The sequence below is a fragment of the Emiliania huxleyi genome (assembly GCF_000372725.1).
Source record: "Emiliania huxleyi CCMP1516 chromosome Unknown EMIHUscaffold_15, whole genome shotgun sequence".
Classification (NCBI taxonomy): Eukaryota; Haptophyta; order Isochrysidales; family Noelaerhabdaceae; genus Emiliania; species Emiliania huxleyi.
In genome coordinates, this window is record NW_005201092.1 from 607,699 (window position 1) to 626,264 (window position 18,566).

The 18,566-nt window shown below is 66.9% G+C and overlaps 4 protein-coding genes across 4 annotated transcripts; 2 read left to right on the forward strand and 2 right to left on the reverse strand.

Annotated features, from left to right (window-relative positions):
• Positions 1–762: 762 nt before the first annotated feature.
• EMIHUDRAFT_449328 (hypothetical protein) lies at positions 763–3,606 on the reverse strand (the record flags this gene model as incomplete). The annotated part of the gene is made up of 10 exons (XM_005786648.1): positions 763–849; positions 1,089–1,530; positions 1,598–1,686; positions 1,758–1,886; positions 1,959–2,060; positions 2,132–2,194; positions 2,646–2,717; positions 2,835–3,017; positions 3,091–3,339; positions 3,553–3,606. Coding segments are annotated over 10 exons (1,470 nt in total), but the record flags the coding sequence as incomplete, so codon positions are not given.
• A 4,331-nt stretch (positions 3,607–7,937) lies between these two features.
• EMIHUDRAFT_426553 (hypothetical protein) lies at positions 7,938–10,587 on the reverse strand. The gene is made up of 9 exons (XM_005786649.1): positions 10,313–10,587; positions 10,093–10,240; positions 9,749–9,836; positions 9,607–9,671; positions 9,205–9,267; positions 9,028–9,063; positions 8,694–8,780; positions 8,477–8,550; positions 7,938–8,286 (listed from the first exon to the last, which is right to left on the reverse strand). The coding sequence occupies exons 1-9, from the start codon at positions 10,525–10,527 to the stop codon at positions 8,088–8,090; spliced, it is 975 nt and encodes a 324-aa protein (XP_005786706.1). The 5' UTR covers positions 10,528–10,587; the 3' UTR covers positions 7,938–8,087.
• Positions 10,588–11,418: 831 nt separating this feature from the next.
• Positions 11,419–12,509, forward strand: EMIHUDRAFT_201983 (hypothetical protein; the record flags this gene model as incomplete). The annotated part of the gene is made up of 2 exons (XM_005786650.1): positions 11,419–11,436; positions 11,706–12,509. The coding sequence occupies 2 exons, from the start codon at positions 11,419–11,421 to the stop codon at positions 12,507–12,509; spliced, it is 822 nt and encodes a 273-aa protein (XP_005786707.1).
• Positions 12,510–12,936: 427 nt separating this feature from the next.
• On the forward strand, positions 12,937–13,781 carry EMIHUDRAFT_201984 (hypothetical protein; the record flags this gene model as incomplete). Its single annotated transcript, XM_005786651.1, has 2 exons — positions 12,937–12,994; positions 13,075–13,781. 2 exons carry the CDS (start codon positions 12,937–12,939, stop codon positions 13,779–13,781), a joined length of 765 nt encoding a protein of 254 aa, XP_005786708.1.
• Between the last annotated feature and the right edge of the window lie 4,785 nt (positions 13,782–18,566).

Consider the following 18,566-nt stretch of genomic DNA (forward strand, 5'->3'; position numbering starts at 1 on the left):
GGTGCGTCAGCCGCGCGCCTAACCGCCCAACCACGTCAGCCACTCCACCACCGTCTCACACAGGCACCGATCGGTCGGTGCGGCAATCCGCGCGCCGCCGCGACGCCCCCCGTTCTGCGGCGCCTCCGCCCCCGTCTCGTCGCACGCCTTGGCCCTCCGCACAACACCGAGCGCGCTCGAGGGTGGCACGCCCCGCCCCGCCCCGCCGCCGCCGCCGCGGCCGCCGCCGCCGCGGCCACGGCCGCCGCCGCCCCAACTGAGGCGGACGATGTCCCACTCCGCGAGGGGGTGGGGTGTGTCGCAAGACACGCGCGCCTCGCATTCCCACGCCGCTACCTCGCCGCTCTCGCCTGCGGGGGGGCTGAGGCGTCGAGGGGGGGGGCAGGGCGGGGGTGGTGGGGGGGGGGGGGGGGGAAGAAAGAAAAGAAAAGCCTCGGGGCTGGGAAAAAAAGGAGAAACACACCCATGTCTTTGGATCGCGGAGGGGGGGGACGGTGCCACGACACACCTTGCACGCCGAGCAGCAGCGGCTTCGGAGCCGTCGACCAGACTGTCGCGACCGGTCTCCGATCTGCGCCGCCGGCCGAGCGTCGCCCCTCTAGCTCCTGCAGCGCGCCTTCGGAGAGCTCGAGCAGCAGCAGCGGCCTGGTGCACACACTTGAACGCTTCACGAATCGGCCGGGCGGCGGCCTCTGCGAGAGCAGCAGCAGCAGCGCGCCTCCAGAACTGCACATACCTCCTGCGCGCTCGCGCCAGCTCGGCGCCATGCTCGAGGTCGCCGCCGAACTCGGTCGGGGGCGGCGAGTCCGTGCCGCCCTCCGCGGCGTCGCGGCTGCCCGAGGGTCCCACCTACCAGCCACGACCACACCATGACCCCGGGCACCCGCCTAGCCTGTCGCAGTCTGCTAGAAGGGCGGGGCCCCGCCCTCGAGACCTCGCGAGGTGGTCTCGGGCGATCTCGGGCGATCTCGGGCAGTGTCGGGTGCAGCCGGGCGACCTGGGGCGACCTTGGGCGACCTGGGGCGATCTCTGGGATCTGGGGCGCGATCTCGGGAGATCTGGGGCGATCTCAGGGCCGAATCTCGCGCCTTGCACAGCTCGCGCAGCACGAGAGTCGCGAGGTGCTCGCGCGACCCCTCGCTCACACACAGCCGGGTGGAGCTTGGACGGCGGGCCGGAGGAAGCGACTCGCCACGCGCTCGCCCGCCGACACCGTTGCATTGCACGCTGCCGCCGCTGCCGCCGCCGCCGCCGCCGCTGCCGCTGCCGCTGCCGCCACCACCGCTGCCGCTGCTACCGCTGCCCACCCCGCCCACCCTGCCACCGCTGCTGCTGCTGCCGCCGCAGCCGCCGCCGCCACAACCGCCGTTGCTGCCGCCCGCGACGCTGCTGCCTCTGTCTCTGCTGCTGCCGCCGCCGCCGCCGCCGCCGCCCGCATCGCCTCTCCCGCCGCTTCTTCCGCTCGCGCCGCTGGCAACCCCCTCTCCAGCCTCGCCGCTGATGCGTCGCGCCGCGCCCCGCTCGTCCCACCTGTTCACAGCTGCGGCCGTGAAAACGCTCTGCACAGCAGCTCGGCCCCGCCCCTCGCCCGCCCCACCGCTGCGCTGCGGCGGCCTTTGAGCCTCCCGCGCCGCCGCCGCTGGGCGAGGGAAGCGAGCCCGGAGGCCCCGGTCGCTTGGAGGGCGCCTAATGAGTTGATTCTCAGCCGTGGGCTACTGCGCCAGATGCAAGTCAGCCTCGGCGGCTTGGGAGGGCGCCGGCAGCTCGCCGTCCTCTCTCGGCCGCTTGCCCGCCGGCTGAGCCCGCAGCTGCACTCCGGCGGGAGCGCTTGGCCCGGACCCGACGCGCGTCAGTAGGAAGGTTGAGCTTCTGCCGCGGAGCAGCGCCTGTTTCAAGCGCGCACCACTCGCGAGCCGGTGGGGTGCCTCTGTCTCTGCGCCCCTGCCTCGCAGCGGCGCCTGAAGCCCGCCCGAGCGCTGGAGGACCGCCCGCCACCGGGACGAGCGGGCCGGGCCGACCTCGTCGAGCAGGGCCGCCTCGAGGCGGCGCAGCTCCACAACCTGAGAGTCAAGTCTCGACTCTTCAACGGGTGCACGGTCCAGCAGGAGCCGCCTCGACCCGGCTCCGCCACCGCCGGCTCTGACATCGCGAGCCCCTTTTCCCGGAGGATGGCGCTCAACTCCTTGACCACCTCCTGTTCAACAGCAAGCACAGAACAGCTCACCGCGGCCGGCAAGCCGAGAGGGCGCCGCCCCTGCTCGGGCATCGCCTCCTCGGCCCTCTCTTCCTCGCCCCTCCCGCCGCCGCCCCCCGCAGAAGAAAGGCCGCCGCCCCCGTCTCCGCCTCCTCCGCCGCCGTTGCCGCCGCCCACGACGCTGCTGCCTCTGTCCCTGCTGCTGCTGCTGCCGCCGCCACCGCCGCCTCCGCCGACGCCGCCTCCGCCGCCGCCGCCGCCTCCGCCGCCTCCGCCGCCACCGCCGCCGCCGCCTCCACTGCCACCACCACCTCCGCCGCCGCCGCCGCCGCCGCTGGCCGGCAGGCCCGACGCCTTGCACCGCATCCCCTCGGGTTAGGGTCAGGGTCAGGGTCAGGGTCAGTGGGGTGGTTGTGGTTGTGGTTTGGTTGTGGTTGTGGTCCGTCGACACCTTGCCCCGCATCCCCTTGGGGAGCTTGTCGATGAGAGCGAACTCGACGCGGAGGCGAGACAGCTCGCCGGCCTACTCGCGGGCCCCTCTCACAGTCCCTCTCCCGCCTCTCTCTCGACGCGGAGGCGAGACCGCTCTCAGAGCCGGCAGCGGAGGAGACCACTCCGGAGCATACTCCGGCGCACTCACCTGCGTCACGCGGGCGACAGAGGAGTCGTCGACACACAGGGGCAGCGGCTCAGCGGCAGCCGCCTCTGGCGACGGCGTCGCAGCACTCACCGCCGCGAGTGCCCTCTTCGCCTCTGCGCCGGTCTGGAAGCAGACTGTGCCGCTCCGGCGCGAGCGGCTGACGTCCACGACCGTCCCAAACGCCTGAAAGCCGCGTCGCGAAACGGAGGGCAGAGGAGTGAGCGCCGGTGGGAGGCGGGATCGCGGGGCGGCGCACCGAGAAGAGGCGCCGCAGCGCGTCCCTGTCCACCGAGTCAGGCAGCTTGGGGAGGAAGAGGATGGCGTCAGCGACAGGCCGCCGCGCGTCCCTGCCGAGCCTCGCCTCCCTGCCGCCTCCTCCAGGCTCGTCCCGCCGACCGTGCTGGCCAGCGGCGCCACGCCCCTCGGCATCGGGCCGCGCGCTGGCCGCGACGAGCCTCATCAAGCCGGCGCTCTCCATCCTGCTGCTACTGCTTGCCGCAGCGCCCTGCGACGGCTGCGTGCGCAATGCAGGCGCCGGGCGTGCCGACGACGGCCCCGCCAGCTGTGGCGCTGCCGCTGGAGGCACTGGCTGTGGGGCTGCTGCGGGCGCCGCTGGCTGCTGAGCTGCTGCGGGCTGCGACGGCTGCTGGGCTGCTGCGGGCGGCGGCGGCTGCTGGGCTGCTGCGGGCGGCGGTGGCTGCTGGGCTGCCGCTGGCACCTCATCCTCATCGCTTTCGTCACTACTGTCGATGAGGTTGATCAGCACAGGCATGGCCCAGAGGTATCCTCGGGGTTACGCACCACTCACCAATCGCAAGAGCACAGTGGGCCGAACACACGCGATCATACGGCGTGTAGGAAAGAATTCTCTCTCACAGGCGCTTGCCCAGGGTGGGCGACGGCTAGCGCTCCACACTCCTCTCCTTAAAATCCCTGTGTGGTGGCGGCGTGCCGTTCTCCCATCCCTCCCTTGGGTTGTGTGTTTTCTTTCTTTCTTTTTTAGGCGCTTGCCCGGATCCTGAACCCTCTGCCGCTCCCAGCCGTGCTCGCCGAGCCTCGGCCACCTCCACCTCCGCCTTCAATCTCAATGTCCCACCCCCCTGCGCGCGGGCCTTCTAGGCCCGCGGGTAGTCTCCCCCCATCCCCAGGGCCTCCAGGGCTCGCACCTCAACCTCTCATAGACCAGCGCAAAGCGCCATCGGACGTATTTTCTTGTCAATAACAAGGTCTGTGAATCCTCGAGTCGGTTGGTCTGCAGGCGCTCAAAGGCGTCTGCAGCTAGACACCCGGAGTCCTCCGCGGCCGCTTCTACGCCGGCGAAGCACCATCAAGCTGCTGTACGGCCCCGACATCGCCTCCCCTGGCTTAGCTCTCAGTCAGGATATTGTGCACATGGGTGGCCTCTACAATATACTCACTGACACTCAACCTCCCAGAGCTCGTCCCGGTCCGCCACGGCCATCCTCGTCCTCCGGCGGGCCCCCGGCCGCGGCGCGGTGCGGCGGCGTCACAAATCCGACCACAGAGCACCGGGCCGCGGTCGGGCGATCTGAGGCCCAAGTAGGCGAATGCATTGCCCATCCAGGGCTATCACCTGGACCTATCAACAGGCGCCTGCGGCGCCGTGCTCAGGAGTTGGTTTTCACTCGCTCGAAATGTGTACGTAAAAGGGTGAAGCAAAAAAAGATAACGCATCATCCCTCACATTAGGAGCGTGTAGAACCGCCAATGGCCGGGGGGCAGTATCCGTTGTGCGGACGTCGCCGCGGCTCGCCTCTGCCGCGGCGGCTGCTGCGCGCACGCGGCGGCGCCGCTCTCTCGCGAGACGGCTGGCGACGCGGCTCGCCGCCGACGTACGCTGCGCTCGTCCGACGGTCCGCAGCGTGGCGTGCGCGGCGCTGCGCGCCGCTCTGCGAGCGCTTCTGCGCCTGCACTGCCTCTCTCTGCTGCTGCTGGTGGTGGTGATGGTGCTGCTGCTGGTGCCGATGCTGCTGCTGGCGCGGCGCGGCTCTGCGACTGGGCTCGACGCGCGCGTCGCGAGCGTCTGACGAGGCGGGCGGCGTCGGGCAGGTGCGCTTCTCTCTCTGGTGGTGGTGGTGGTGCTGCTGCTGCTGGTGGTGGTGCAGATGCTGCTGCTGGTGCGGCGCGGCTCTCCGACTCGACTCGAGGCGCGCGTCGCGGCAATCTGACGCGGCGGGCGGTGTCGCGGGCGGCAGCGATCGCGGCTCGACGGTGGAGTCGGTACACCAGGCTGCTGCTTGCTGCTGCAGCAGCTGCTGCTGCGGCTGCTGCTCCGCTGCCGCTGATTGTGGACACGATTCCCCCGATAACCCTGCCCGCCCGCTCCGCCCCGCCCGCCCGCCGCTCCCCGCTTGCCTGCCCGCCCGCCCGCCCGCCCGCCCGCCCGCCCGCCCGCCCGCCCGCCCGACCGACCGACCACCCATTCCCATCACCATCTCACATACCTTCATATAGGCGCTCGAGACCTCCTCTCGCTGCCTACTCGCTGCCTCGAGGGAGGAGGGGAAGAGGTCAGGCAGCATTCAATTGCGCTTGGCGCGAGGCCCCTCCCCGAAAGGCAAGTTTTAGCCACATGAAACCCGAGACCCCTCCCCAACACCCCAATCCCCCCACCCCCTTGCTCCCCTCCCCCCCTCGGGAGGGCCGAACTGAGGCGCCGTGGGGACCCCGCACTTCCCTTCCCCCCTCGGAGGGGGCCGGACGGAGGCGTACCCCGTGGGCCCCGCTCTTTCCCTCGCATAGCGGCCACTCTTCGGATCGCTGGTCGAGCGACCCGGGGGATGCCCCGCGCGCCTGACCCAGGCACGAAAAACGAATCTGCGAGGCGAGGCCGCTCACGCGGCCCGATGGGGAGGAACGGGGCGAGCCCCCTCCAACCCACCCGCGCTAGGTCCTGGGTGACGTAGGGGAAACCCGGCGAGCCTCGGGAACTAGCCGGGGCAGTCGGAGAAGTGGCAACTCCGTGCACTGACGGTCGGCCGCCAGAAAACACGCCTCCGTGGCTCGGGTTACACCAATCCTCGCTACCCAACGCGGCCAAAGGATATCCACCTCGAGAACCTCGAGAACCTCAGTAGGTAGGTAGGTAGTAAGGTGAAGAACAGCCAGGCCATTACAAGAAAAAGAAATCGTTGCGCGAGGCCGCGCCGCACCGATGGCCTCCCACCGCATCGGCGCGCGCGTCGCGGGCCTCTCGCCAGAGCAGCTGTGCGCCATCATCGAGGCGCAGGCGGGCGCGAGCGACGCCGCGCTGCGCGTGGCGGAGGAGCACGCCGCACGGCTCGTGGAGCAGCCCGAGTGGGTGCTCTCCGAGGTCCTCCTCTCGCCGGACCTCGCCCCGCACATCCTCGCCCAGCTGCCGACCACGGAGCACGCCATCAAGGGGACGTGCCGCGCGTGGCGCCGCGGCTGGAAGGAGACGCTGAAGAAGCGCGAGAGGCCGCGCCTGCTCGTGATCTGCGGCCAAGACATCGACCACGAGTTCCTCAACTCGCTGGAGCGGTACGACCCGTCTACGAATGAGTGGGAGGAGGAGGCTGTGGCGCCGATGCCGACGGCACGCACGTATGTCGGCACGGCGGTGCTCGATGGCAAGCTCTACGCGGCGGGCGGCAGGAATGAGGCTGACGGCGCAACTTCCAGCTCGGTGGAGCGGTACGACCTGGCGACGAAGTCGTGGGAGGCGGTGGCGCCGATGGCGACGCCACGCGAGAATCACGCCGTGACGGTTCTCGACGGGAAGGTCTATGCTGTTGGCGGTCTAAGCGACGGCGTCGGCCGCCTCAGCTCGGTCGAGCGGTACGATCCGGCGACGAACGCGTGGGAGGCGGTGGCGCCGATGGCGACGGCGCGGCAGGCTCACGGCGTGGCGGTGCTCGACGGCAAGCTGTACGCTGTGGGTGGGCGCAGCAATGGCGCCTCCCGCAGCTCCGTGGAGCGGTACGACCCGGCGTTGGACGCGTGGGAGGCGGTTGCTCCGATGGCGTCGGCGCGGCTTGAACACGCCGTGGCGGTGCTAGACGGCAAGCTGTACGCTGTTGGCGGGTACAACGGCGGCGCGCTCAGCTCGGTCGAGCGGTACGATCCCGAGATGAACGCTTGGGAGGCGGCTGCGCCGATGGCGAGTGCGCGGATAGGTCACGGCGTGGCGGTGCTCGACGGCAAGCTTTATGCTGTGGGCGGGCAGAACTATGAGGAGGAGGACGAGGAAGAGGAGGACGTACGAATCAACAGGGTAGAACGATTCGACTCGTCTACGAACGCTTGGGAGGAGGTGGCGCCGATGGCGACGGCACGGATCGTGCCTTGTGTCGCCTTGCTGTAGAGGCCGCGGATGATGATCTCACGATTTTCAAAGCGCTTGGACGCAGTGGGACGGATCTCTGGAGACCGTGCATATTCGAGACCGTGCATATTCTGAGCGAGCTAGCATGCGAGAGGTACCGGGATCGATGCCCGGATTCTCCATTTTTTGCTACATGGAGCCATGGGACTGGAGCAGGCGGACATCGCTTCCAGGGAGGGGGGCGCACTTCTCTGCACACCACATGGACATGCACAACAACTTGTACACACATGTGCATGCACATGTGCATGTGCATGTGCATACTCAGACGCCGACGCAAGTGAGTGTAGAGTGGTGGTGTGGGGCGTGCAGTATGGTGTTCATTAGCTCCGAGTAGAGGGGGCGTCCTGCAGTTAAGGGGAAACCCGGTACGCGGGGCTAACCCTCGGAGACCCGTGTTTACTTTAAGGCCCTTGCCCTGCGAACGCGCACCCCCGGGGCTAGGGCTCTCTTGCCCGCAACCCGATGCCAATCATCCGGCCCGCTGGGTGCGCTTCTGAGCTCCCCGGCCCTGGATGTGCGGTTAATGACTGCACTCCAAGTGCTCCAAGATCAACACTCCGCATACCACTTTCGCATACCACTATACCATACCACTTCAAAGTTAATCAAAATATCACCAAATAATATACCGGTCTCATACCGGTATAACACGATTAACGTGTTCTCGAGCTCACTGCAGGGGCACAACCACAAGCCACAACGAGACACGTTTCTTACACGGTAGTGAGTAGTGTGTCAAAAGAATTTTACAACAAAGCTGCAAAAGAATTACGGCGCGACATGGCCCGGCGAGAAAAGCTTGTTTCTCTCACGTCCGGTACTGTAAAATAAACTGACCAGAGAGCGCTAGCCTCGACGACACCTGCTCCTCCTCCCGGCTCACATCACTTCGCTCCTTTCTTTGTATCGTCGGGCTTCTCGTCGGCGGGCTTTTCGTCCTTGTCCTTCTCCTCCTTCTTCTCCTCCTTCTCCTTCTCCTTGTCGGCGGCGGACTCCTTCTCCTTGTTGGTCAGCTTGTTGTCGATCAGGTGGTGCAGCGCCACCACCGCGCGGATCACCGCCGCGAGGTAGATGGCCAGAGACCTGGGGCGTGTCGACGCCGCGGTCGGGCTGAGAATGCAGGGCCGTGCAGCAGGGCCGTGCGGCGCACTCCGAGGTGGCTGCGACGCCGAGCAGGGAATGCCACGGGAGAGAGTAGCAGTGCGTGTGGCCACCGGTGTTCTGGGGAGACCGGAGGAGGTCGCATGGCCGCATCTACCGGTGCGGTGCGCACATGTCGTTGGTCTTGATGGCGAACGCCTGCACGAGCTCCTGCACGTTCAGGTTGGGCAGCAGGTTGAAGACGTCCTGACGAGTCCACCCCCTCACGTGAAGGAGCAGCCCAGGCTCTCAGCAGCAGGGTGGTGGACGTCCTGCAGCTGGTAGAGGATGCGGTGGGCTAGGGTCAGTGTCAGCTGTGGGTCAGTGTCAGCGCCGGGGTCCGGGCTGTCCTGCAGCTGGTAGATGATGCGGTGGTTGACGGGCAGCCGGCCAGAGAGCACGTTCTGCAGGTAGCCGTCCACCTCGCTCAGCCGCGCCTGCGAGGCGAGAAGGGGACGCCACGACACTCGAAGCCCGCCCGGAGCCTCAGCGCCAGACCAAGGGCCACCGGACTGCAAGCCGCGCTCCGCCGAGCCAGGCAGCAGCGCCGAGGGCCGAGGGCTGCCTCGCGAGCCTCTGTGCGGTCTTCTCTCGGCCGCCTCTCGGCTACCACTCGGCTGCCTCTCGGCCGCCTCTCGGCCGCCTCTCGGCCGCTTCTCGGATGCATCTCGGGCTGTCTCTCACCGCGAGGCCCTTGAGCGAGCCAAGCTTCTGAGCGACCTGGCACGCAGTGGCGAGGGTCAGGGTCGGGGTCAGGGTCAGGGGTAGGGGTCAGGGTCAGGGTCAGGGGTAGAGTCGGGGTGAGGGGTAGAGTCGGGGTGAGGGGTAGAGTCGGGGTGAGGGTCCGGGTCTTGGGGTGACCTGGTTGGCGAGCGTCGAGATTGTGGTGTCCTTGACGTCGCGCAGCAGGTGCTCCACACCCACCTGCGAGGTGCCGTGCGACACGCGGAGTACGGCCCCAGCAGTGCGGCCCCGGCAGGCTCAGAGCAGGTCCCGAGCAGGCTCCGAGGCGGTCCTCTGCGCAAGAGCTGCCCTCTGGAGCACCCCCTCCCCCCCTCCCTTCCCTCCCGCACCCCCCCCCCCCCTCCCCCAACACACCCACCCTCTCCTTATCGCTGCGGGGGCGTGTCCTCGAACGAGGCGCGCGGGCGGGGAGGCGGCGGCGGCGGCAGGGGCAGGGGGTGGCAGCGGTGGCGGCGTCGGTGGTGCTGCGGCTATGAGGTGGTGGCGGTGAGGTGGTGGTGGTGCGGTGGTGGGAGGCGCCTCTTCCGACTCGGTGGCCCCGATCTCGCACGGCACGTGCTGGAAGGTCCACTGCTGCTGCTTGCCTACGCGAGGGGGTGCGCCGAGGGCTGGAGGGGGTGGTTGGCACGGGGTCCTTTGGTCCTCCAGCCGCGGGTCGCGCCCTCGAGGATCTCCTCGACGCCGTGGTAGGCCTCGGTGGGGATGCCGAGCTCCTTTGGCTTGACGTCGACGATGACGAGGACCGGGTGCTGGCGGGGGAGGGGAGGGAGAAGGAGGGGGAGGGAGCAGTGAGCGGGAGGGAGCGGGGAGCAGTGGGCGCGGGTAGGGAGTGGGAGGGGCGGGGGAGGAGAGGGCCGTGGTGAGCTGGGGCAGAAGCCGCGGGGGCTCGAGGAGGAGAGGGCCGAGAGTATGTGGCGCACGGAGGAGGGGAGACGCGTGTGCACGGGGGTAGCCCTGCCGAGGTGCGTGTCTTGGAGGTCTCTCTCTCTCGGAGGGGTCTCGGACCTGGCAGTACCGCCGGACGAGCTGGTCAATCTTGAGATCGCCGGGCCTGATCTTGGGCCCAGTCGAGTACCAGCCGACGAGCTTCTCGCGCGCGTTGACCTTCTTCAGCATCGCAAACATCGCCTCGTGGAAGGAGTGGTCAAGGAACCTGCGGGCGGGCGCGCGAGCGGGCCTCAGGGCTGCGGTGGTTTGACGCGGCGGCGAGGTCGGCGGCGCGCGCCAGATGTTTGGGTCGCGCTCGTCCTCCTCAAAGGGCACCGCATAGCTGTTCGTGACGTCTGTCACCCCCTTGTGCGTCTCGCCGAGCAGCATGCCGACCACGCGCCGTTTTGTGTTTTTTGCGACGCGGTTGTAGTGGTCAACGGCAGCGAGCAGCACGATCGGGTGCACCACCACGGTGGTGTGCGGGCTCGGACCGCTGGTGGACTCGGGCATGAGCGCGGGGAGGGTGAGAGGCAAGCCAACCAAACGCTGCTCGACAGCGCGCGCAATGCGCCGAGATGGGTGCGCGGCGGGGATTTCTTTTCGTGTGAATACCATACCGCATTGGTGTCCAGTCCGAGCCTGGCTGTTCTTCACCTTACTACCTACCTACCTACTATCTACCGACCTCCTACCTTTCGCGGGGGAGAGCGCCAGGGAGGAATATGAAAATGTATTACTCGGCACAAACGGGAGAGAGAGATTTTTAGCAATACCAAACAACTCTAACACTCACAAACGGGGCACAAACGCCGGGCTACAAACACGGGGAGGCACGTAGTGAAGGAAATAGAGGTGTCGCGCTGCTCGACTGCAACGAGCTCATCGAAGAGAAGTGGCGCGAGGTGTTCGTCGAGCGCTGCCCCGCGACCGACTCCGTGCCGGCGCACTTCAAGCTGCTCTCCGGCGACACGCCGCCCCCATTCTCGCAAGACGTGTGAGCATGAGGGGGGTGGTGGTACCCCCCTACAGTGCCCCTGGCCAGGCCTCTGGCCGAGAGGGGGGTACACCTCGCGGGAGCCAAGACTGCTCGACCGACAGGGGGGTGCCTGCCCGAGACCCAGGTAAAACCCGGTATACCCGAGAAAGTCCAGGTTTACCCGAAAAATACCTGGACGCGCGTCCACATGCCGCCGCACGCCCTATTCCCACACCGCCGCGGCCGCCCTCCCGGTGGCAGACAATAGCCCAAGTCGAAGAGTGCGCCCCGCGGTATCTGGGTGTCAGGCGGGACTTAGAGAGGCGCGCCGGTGCACAGATGAGGGCGCGAGCCGCCATCTTGGACTGTGAGTCTGTTTTGTTTTGAGTCTGTGAGGCAGTATTTGCAACCGGGAGCTCTTCGTAATGAGAGGTGCGGCGTCGGTGCGGCGTCGGTGCGCATGCGGCTCGGCTTGGCTTTGCTGTGCTGCGCGCTCACTGAGCGCGCCTGCGGTCTGGCGTCGCTGCAGCCGCCGCGGCTGAGCCGCCGCGCGCGCCGTGCCGCCGCGCCGCTGCTCCGCGAGGTCAACGTCGCGGACCTGCCGCTGCGGCCGCCGATGGCGCCGGCGACGCTCGTGGAGCATGAGCCGGAGGCGGCGGCGGCGGCGGCGGCGGTGGGGCCGGCGGTGATTGAGGAGGGCGACGACGACGAGGAGGAGGCCGGCTTCGAGGAGGCGAGCGTGGTCGTGCTCGACGAGACGGAGGACGAGCGGAGAGCGAGAGTCAAGGCTGAGATGGACGCGGCGGTCATCGGCGACGCCAACTCCAAGGTTGTGCGCCGCTCAAGCTCATTAGGACTCATGCTGGCTCTCGCCCCGTGCGTGGTGAGGCCGCGCCAGTTCGGAGCGAGCCCCGTGCTACGCCTGAACGTCAATCAACAGGCTATCATGATCGCAGGCGCCACGCAGGTCGCACCGGAGCTAGATACCGCAGAACCGGGCGCCGTCGTGCCGACCGGCGGCGTGATAACCGAGTCCGCCGCCGTTGTCGTGCCGGCCGCCGCCGCCGTGATCGAGCCAACCGCCGCTGTGATCGTGCCGACCGGCGGCGTGATCGTGCCGACCGGCGTGATCGAGTTGCCGCCACTATCGAGCCCGGATGAAGCCGCCGTGGTCGAGCATCCACCGGCCCTCCAGCAGCCGTGGTGGCGCGGCGTGAGCAAGCCGAGCATTTCAGATGCGGTGCGTCGGTACGGCGGCGCCTACCTCGCGTGCTCCGTCTCGCTGTCGCTCGTGTCCATCTCCCTCTTCTACGCGCTCGTCTCGGCGGGCATCAACGTGGCCGCCCTCTTCAGCGCGGTCGGCATCACTCTCGCCAGCAAGTACGAGCGGCTCGGCACCTTTGGCCTCGCATACCTCCTTCACAAGGCCGCGTCGCCCGTCCGCTTCCCGCCCACCCTCGCGCTGACCGTCTTCGCGGCGCGGCACTGGGAGAGGTGGCGGCGAGCGCCGGCGTGAGGGCGAGGGGATCGGAGCACTGGCAGGGTCGGTCGCGAGCACGTTGTGGCGTGGGGTGTGCTTTTCTGGTTTGTGTGTTTGTCTGGTGGAGTCCTGGAGAGCGCGAGAATCTGTGTTGTGACGTCGACGTCTCGTGTCAGAGTCCCGAGTGGCGAGAGAGAGAGCGCGAAGCGCGCGCGCGCATCCAAGTAACAAAAACTCTCTCTCTCTCTCTCTCTCTCTCTCTCTCTCTCTCTCTCTCTCTCTCTCTCTCTCTCTCTCTCTCTCTCTCTCTCTCTCTCTCTCTCTCTCTCTCTCTCTCTCTCTCTCTCTCTCTCTCTCTCTCTCTCTCTCTCTCTCTCTCTCTCTCTCTCTCTCTCTCCCTCTCTCTCTCTCTCTCTCTCTCTCTCCAAGTAGTACCGATCCTACAGCCTGTAACCGCCGATCCATGGCACGCGTAGCTATGACAGGGACCGCGGCCGCGGACCCGGTGGCGGACGGGGCTGGTGCGCAAGCGCCGGCCACCGTCGTGCCGCCGGGGATGCGCAGCGGACGCTGGAATGGCTCCGATCGCGTGCAACTGGAGGACGCGGTGCGTCGCAGGTCAGGCTGATAAGGCCTGGCTACGCGACCATCGAGATCGACCTGAAGCACGAGAAGGCCGCGGGCGACCGCGCGTCGGTGCAGGCGGCGGAGCGCTCGTACGTCGAGCGCACCGCGCCAAAGAAGAAGGAGCTCACCAAGGAGCAGCTCGCGGCTCGGGCCGCGGCACGCAAGGCCAAGAAGGCCCGGCAGAAGGCGCGCCGGGCGAAGGAGGCTGGCGAGCGCGCCGCGAGCGAGGCCGAGCGCGCGGAGGCCCCGCGGGCGCAGCTGCGCGAGAACATCCAGTACGTGATGGCCGGGCTGCGGACTGCAGCTGCGCAGACGCGCAGCCAGGCCGGGTCCAAAATAGAGGTCGAATATTCGCTGCCCCCGGAGAGGGACGACGGATATCGGCGCGGCCCCAGCAAGGTGTACGCCAAGGTTCCCCAGGGGACCGTGGCGACGACCGTCGCCTCGGACTGGCTCGCAACCGAGCTGGCCGAGTATGGAGAGATAGATGCGGCATGCCGCGACAGATTCGTCATGCACCTGATGACGGCCGCCGGCGCCTCGGCGCCGGCCGACGCCGTGTTCAGGTTCACAGCCGGCGAGGCGATGCAGACCTCTCGCCCGATCTCCGCGTCGGGCGAGGAGGACGACGAGGACACCGGCTCCGAGGAGTATTCCGACGACAGGGCGTCCGACCGCTAGCTGGCTTCAACCATATCTTACCCTTTCTGCCCCCCCCTCCTCCGACCCCCCAGGCTAGATGGAGTAGTCAGATGTAGATTCTGCCCCACACAGCCCCTTACCCCTTCACCCTCGCCTCGCTGCTTGGTGTTTCTGAACACGTAGTCGTCCGCGCTGTGGGGGTTGTGTGTGGGTCCTGTGTCTGGGAGGGAGGGAGTGGGGTGCAGGTTGCTCACCCACGGCACCGGGCCGGTGCTTGCACTTTGAATGCCGTGGGGCTCCTGCCCGTGTCCGGGCGTGGAGATGCGAGGGTCGCCCCCCCTTGCCCCACCACTTTGTGTGTGTGGAGACGTTTACCTTACCTTACCTTACCTTAGTACCAAGAGAGGCGAGAGCCCCTGCACAAACGGACAAAGGAACCCCTTTGTGGACGCTTGGGCGTAGCCTGCTGGTTTGGGCCCCAAATCAGCCAAATCGGCAAAATACCGGGGTATTTTGCGGGTATACCTGGAAAAACACCGGGTATACCTGGAAAAACACCGGGTATACCTGGAAAATACCCGGGTAGTTTGCCGATTTCCTAAATTTTGCCCGAGATTTTGCCCCAGACCAGCTCTCAGACTCACAGGGAAACTCGCGAGTTTCCCGAGGGAAACTCGAGAAAAACAGAATGGAGCTCCAAACACCCTCTGGTTTCCCTGGAAACTTCTGGAAACGCAAAGTGCTGGGGACCCTCTGGTTTCCCTCTGGGTTGCCGGAAACCCTTGCTTGGACAGGCAGGCCAAGGCACTCCTCCAGCGGGGCTGACGCCCGGTGCTCGACAGGATTTGGCTTCGGGCGACGCGAACCTGCCCGTGACGCGCGGCGGGGCGAGCGAGGCGGAGGAGGCGCTCGACGAGCTCGAGGCGGAGATTGGCCTAAGCACAATATTCTCGAATATCTCCGAGAATATAGATGGTCCCGCGCACTTTCGTATTCGAGAATATTCTCGAGAATATAGATGCCCCGGCGCGGCTTTTTCTCAAGAATCTACGAGATTTCTTCAGCCCTTGACCTTGGTTGACCTCGAGTGTCAAGATATTCTTGAATATTCTCGACGTTACATCGCGGCGTCTATAACGGTCTTGACTACAGCTTCTCGAAGCAGCTCTTTTGCCCCCTCAACAGTAGGTTTTGGGTCGATGCAGACGGAAATCTTTAAGTTTTGGACGTTCCTGAGCGGTTTGGGAGCACAAACCTCTACTTTAGAGCGATTTTTGGCGTCCGCTGACCTCTCGCGTGGGGAAAATATTCTCAATATTCGAGAATATTCTCGGGAATATAGATGGTCTGGCGAGAATATAAGCAAAAGAATATAGATAGTACTTGGCGAGAAAAGCGTGCTTAGGCTAAGGCGGAGATACTCAGCCAGCTCTCGCCGGCCGGGCTGGCCGGTGGGGGGAGTGATGAGGATACGTAGCACTAGAGGTCACGTTTGACTTAGCCGCTCTTGGCTGTGGCGAAGCGCGATTCCACCTCTTTCCATAGAGTGAGAGAAGAGAGATTTAAAAAAGAAAACGTGCGCCTGCTGTGTCGGCGGCCGAGTTTGGCAGCCGCTCAGATCTCTTGCATCACGATGCTGCCGCCTGCTCTGATCTTCTGCTTCGGCCTGCCCGGCAGTGGAGGCGCGGCGACGCCGCCGGGAGCGGTTTTCTCTCAGGCGACGCACTCAACCTGGGAGAGCTTCCCTTCAGCGGGTCGGTGTACGAGCGATCTCGACGCCTTTGTGTGTCGTGGACCTGCCTCGGACTGCTCCAGACAGCGCTGCGTTGACTCTTGCGAAGGAGCTCACCCCACCACGACGAACGTCGAGTACCATTGCGATTCCGAGGGATGCTGGTGCTTCTGCCAGTCCGGCTGCGATTGCCTGCAAAGCGTGGGCGAAAGCAGCACGTGGGCGCCGGTTGGCACGCTTGTTCTTCCGGAGGCATGCCTCCACCTTCGGGGCGACGCGGCACGACGTCGACGTCGGCTCGGCAATTCCGATCCACCGCGGTCGCCCCCTCCGCCGCCATCGCCGCCGCTTTTGCCTGGCTTGAGCGTCCAGGTCGACGGCCCGTGCCCGCTCACCGACGGCGGCGCCTGCGCCACCTCGCCACACTACCTGGACGGTGAGTACGGCCCTGAGGAGCGGTGCGAGTTCACAAATGTGCCGCCGAGCCCACTGGTCTCCATCGCCTTCGACGCGGAGCCTCACGCCGACTGCGCCTACGACTACCTCGTCGTCAACGGTGTGAAGTACTGCGGCACCTCTGGCCCGTCTGGGATCGTGCCGTCGGATGGCAACATCACCTGGAGCTCGGACGGTGGAGTGTCCGCGGCCGGCTGGAAGATCTGCTGGGCCAACGCGCCTCCGCAGATGCCGCCGCCTCCTAGCCAACCGCCGCCACCGTCACCCCCGCCGCCATCGCCGCATCTGCCTGGTCTGAGCGTCCAGGTCGACGGCCCGTGCCCGCTCACCGACGGCGGCGCCTGCGCCACCTCGCCAAACTACTCGGACGGTGAGTACGGCCCTGAGGAGCGGTGCGAGTTCACCAATGTGCCGCCGAGCCCGCTGGTCTCCCTCGCCTTCGACGTGGAGGGAGACGATGACCCTGACTGGGACTACGACGGCAACGGCGACCCCACAGACGACTGCCCCTTCGACTACCTCATCGTCAGCGGCGTGAAGTACTGCGGCACCTCTGGCCCGACTGGGATCGTGCCGTCGGATGGCAACATCACCTGGGTCTCGGACTATTCGGTGTCCGCGGCCGGCTGGAAGATCTGCTGGGCCAACGCGCCGCCGCAGATGCCGCCACCTACGCCGCAACCGCCGGCGCCGCCACAAGAGTGTGTCTGCGCCCCGGAATGGACATCCGACGACACTGAAGAGTGCCAGGAGACGCAGTACGGCTGCGAGACGACCGCGTGTGATGGCGATGGTCGGCCATGGTGCCTTGTGCTGCAAATACCGTGCTCGTACGCCGACGCAGACTCGGGCGTCAACACTGGCGAAGATGGTGGCGGCTGGATCTACTGCATCGTGCCGTCACCACCGCCACCCCCGCCGTCACCCCCGCCGCCATCGCCGCCGCTTCTGCCTGGCCTGCACGTCCAGGTCGTCGGCCCGTGCGCTCTCACCGACGGCGGCGCCTGCGCCACCTCGCCACGCTACCCAGACAAGTACGGCCCTGACGAGTGGTGCGAGTTCACCAATGTGCCGCCCAACCTGCTGGTCTCCCTCGCCTTCGACGTGGAGGGAGACGATTACCCTTACTACGACTATGACGGGAACGGCGACCCCACAGATGACTGCCCCGACTACCTTTTCGTCAGCGGCGTGAAGTACTGCGGCACCTCTGGCCCGACTGGGATCGTGCCGGCGGATGGCAAGATCACCTGGAGCTCGGACTATGCGACGTCCGCGGCCGGCTGGAAGATCTGCTGGGCCAACACGCCTCCGCAGATGCCGCCACCGTCACCCCCGCCGCCATCGCCGCCGCTTTTGCCTGGCTTGAGCGTCCAGGTCGACGGCCCGTGCCCGCTCACCGACGGCGGCGCGTGCGCCACCTCGCCGCACTACCCGGACGGTGAGTACGGCCCTTACGAGTGGTGCGAGTTCACCAATGTGCCGCCCAACCCGTTGGTCTCCCTCGCCTTCGACGTGCAGGGAGACGATACACCTTACAACGACTACGACGGGAACGGCGACCCGACTGACGACTGCCGCTTCGACTACCTCGTCGTCAGCGGCGTGAAGTACTGCGGCACCTCTGGCCCGACTGGGATCGTGCCCTCGGATGGCAACATCACCTGGGTCTCGGACAATTCGGTGTCCGCGGCCGGCTGGAAGATCTGCTGGGCCAACGCGCCTCCGCAGATGCCGCAGCCACCTAGCCAACCGCCGCCGCCACCACCGCCGCCACCGCCGCCACCACCGCCACCGCCGCCACCACCGTCGCCGCCGCCCGCCTCACCGGCGCCCCTGCTGTGCGCTGCGCTCCACACCTCGTATGTGTCGTGCGAGGGCGCCAATCAGGGCGAGTACTTTGGCGAATTCGATTCACCTGCCGAATGCGTACCCACCGCAAACGCGGCGGGCTGCTCGGTGTTCATGTTCGCAACTGCACAACCACAGTGGGGATGCCGCTGCTGCACCAACCCCACTGGCGCAGTGAGCCATTCCACCTGGAGCCTCTATCACGCTTCAGCGTGCCCGCCGCCACCGCCGTCCCCGCCACATCTGCCTGGCCTGAGCGTCCAGGTCGACGGCCCGTGCCCGCTCACCGACGGCGGCGCCTGCGCCACAACGCCAAACTACCCGGACGGTGAGTACGGCCCTGATGAGCGGTGCGAGTTCACCAATGTGCCGCCCAACCCGCTGGTCTCCCTCGCCTTCGACGTGGAGCCTTACGCCGACTGCCGCTTCGACTACCTCGTCGTCAGCGGCGTGAAGTACTGCGGCACCTCTGGCCCGACTGGGATCGTGCCGTCGGATGGCAAGATCACCTGGAGCTCGGACTATGCGACGTCCGCGGCCGGCTGGAAGATCTGCTGGGCCAACGCGCCTCCGCAGATGCCGCAGCCACCTAGCCAACCGCCGCCGCCACCCGCGCCGCCATCCCCGCCGTCACCGCCGTCATCCCCGCCGCTCCTGCCTGGCTTGAGCGTCCAGGTCGACGGCCCGTGCCCGCTCACCGACGGCGGCGCCTGCGCCACCTCGCCGCACTACCTGGACGGTGAGTACGGCCCTGATGAGCGGTGCGAGTTCATCAATGTGCCGCC

What these genes read in the sequence shown, in the direction of transcription:
- EMIHUDRAFT_426553 (XM_005786649.1), bottom strand. Translation starts at nt 10,527, where the DNA reads ATGCCCGAGTCCACCAGCGGTCCGAGCCCGCACACCACCGTGGTGGTG. An exon ending in TCGTCCGGCGGTACTGCCAG is followed by an intron (nt 9,837 to 10,092) that starts GTCCGAGACCCC and finishes CTCCCCCGCCAG; the next exon opens with CACCCGGTCCTCGTCATCGT. An exon ending in TCTCGACGCTCGCCAACCAG is followed by an intron (nt 9,064 to 9,204) that starts GTCACCCCAAGA and finishes ACTGCGTGCCAG; the next exon opens with GTCGCTCAGAAGCTTGGCTC.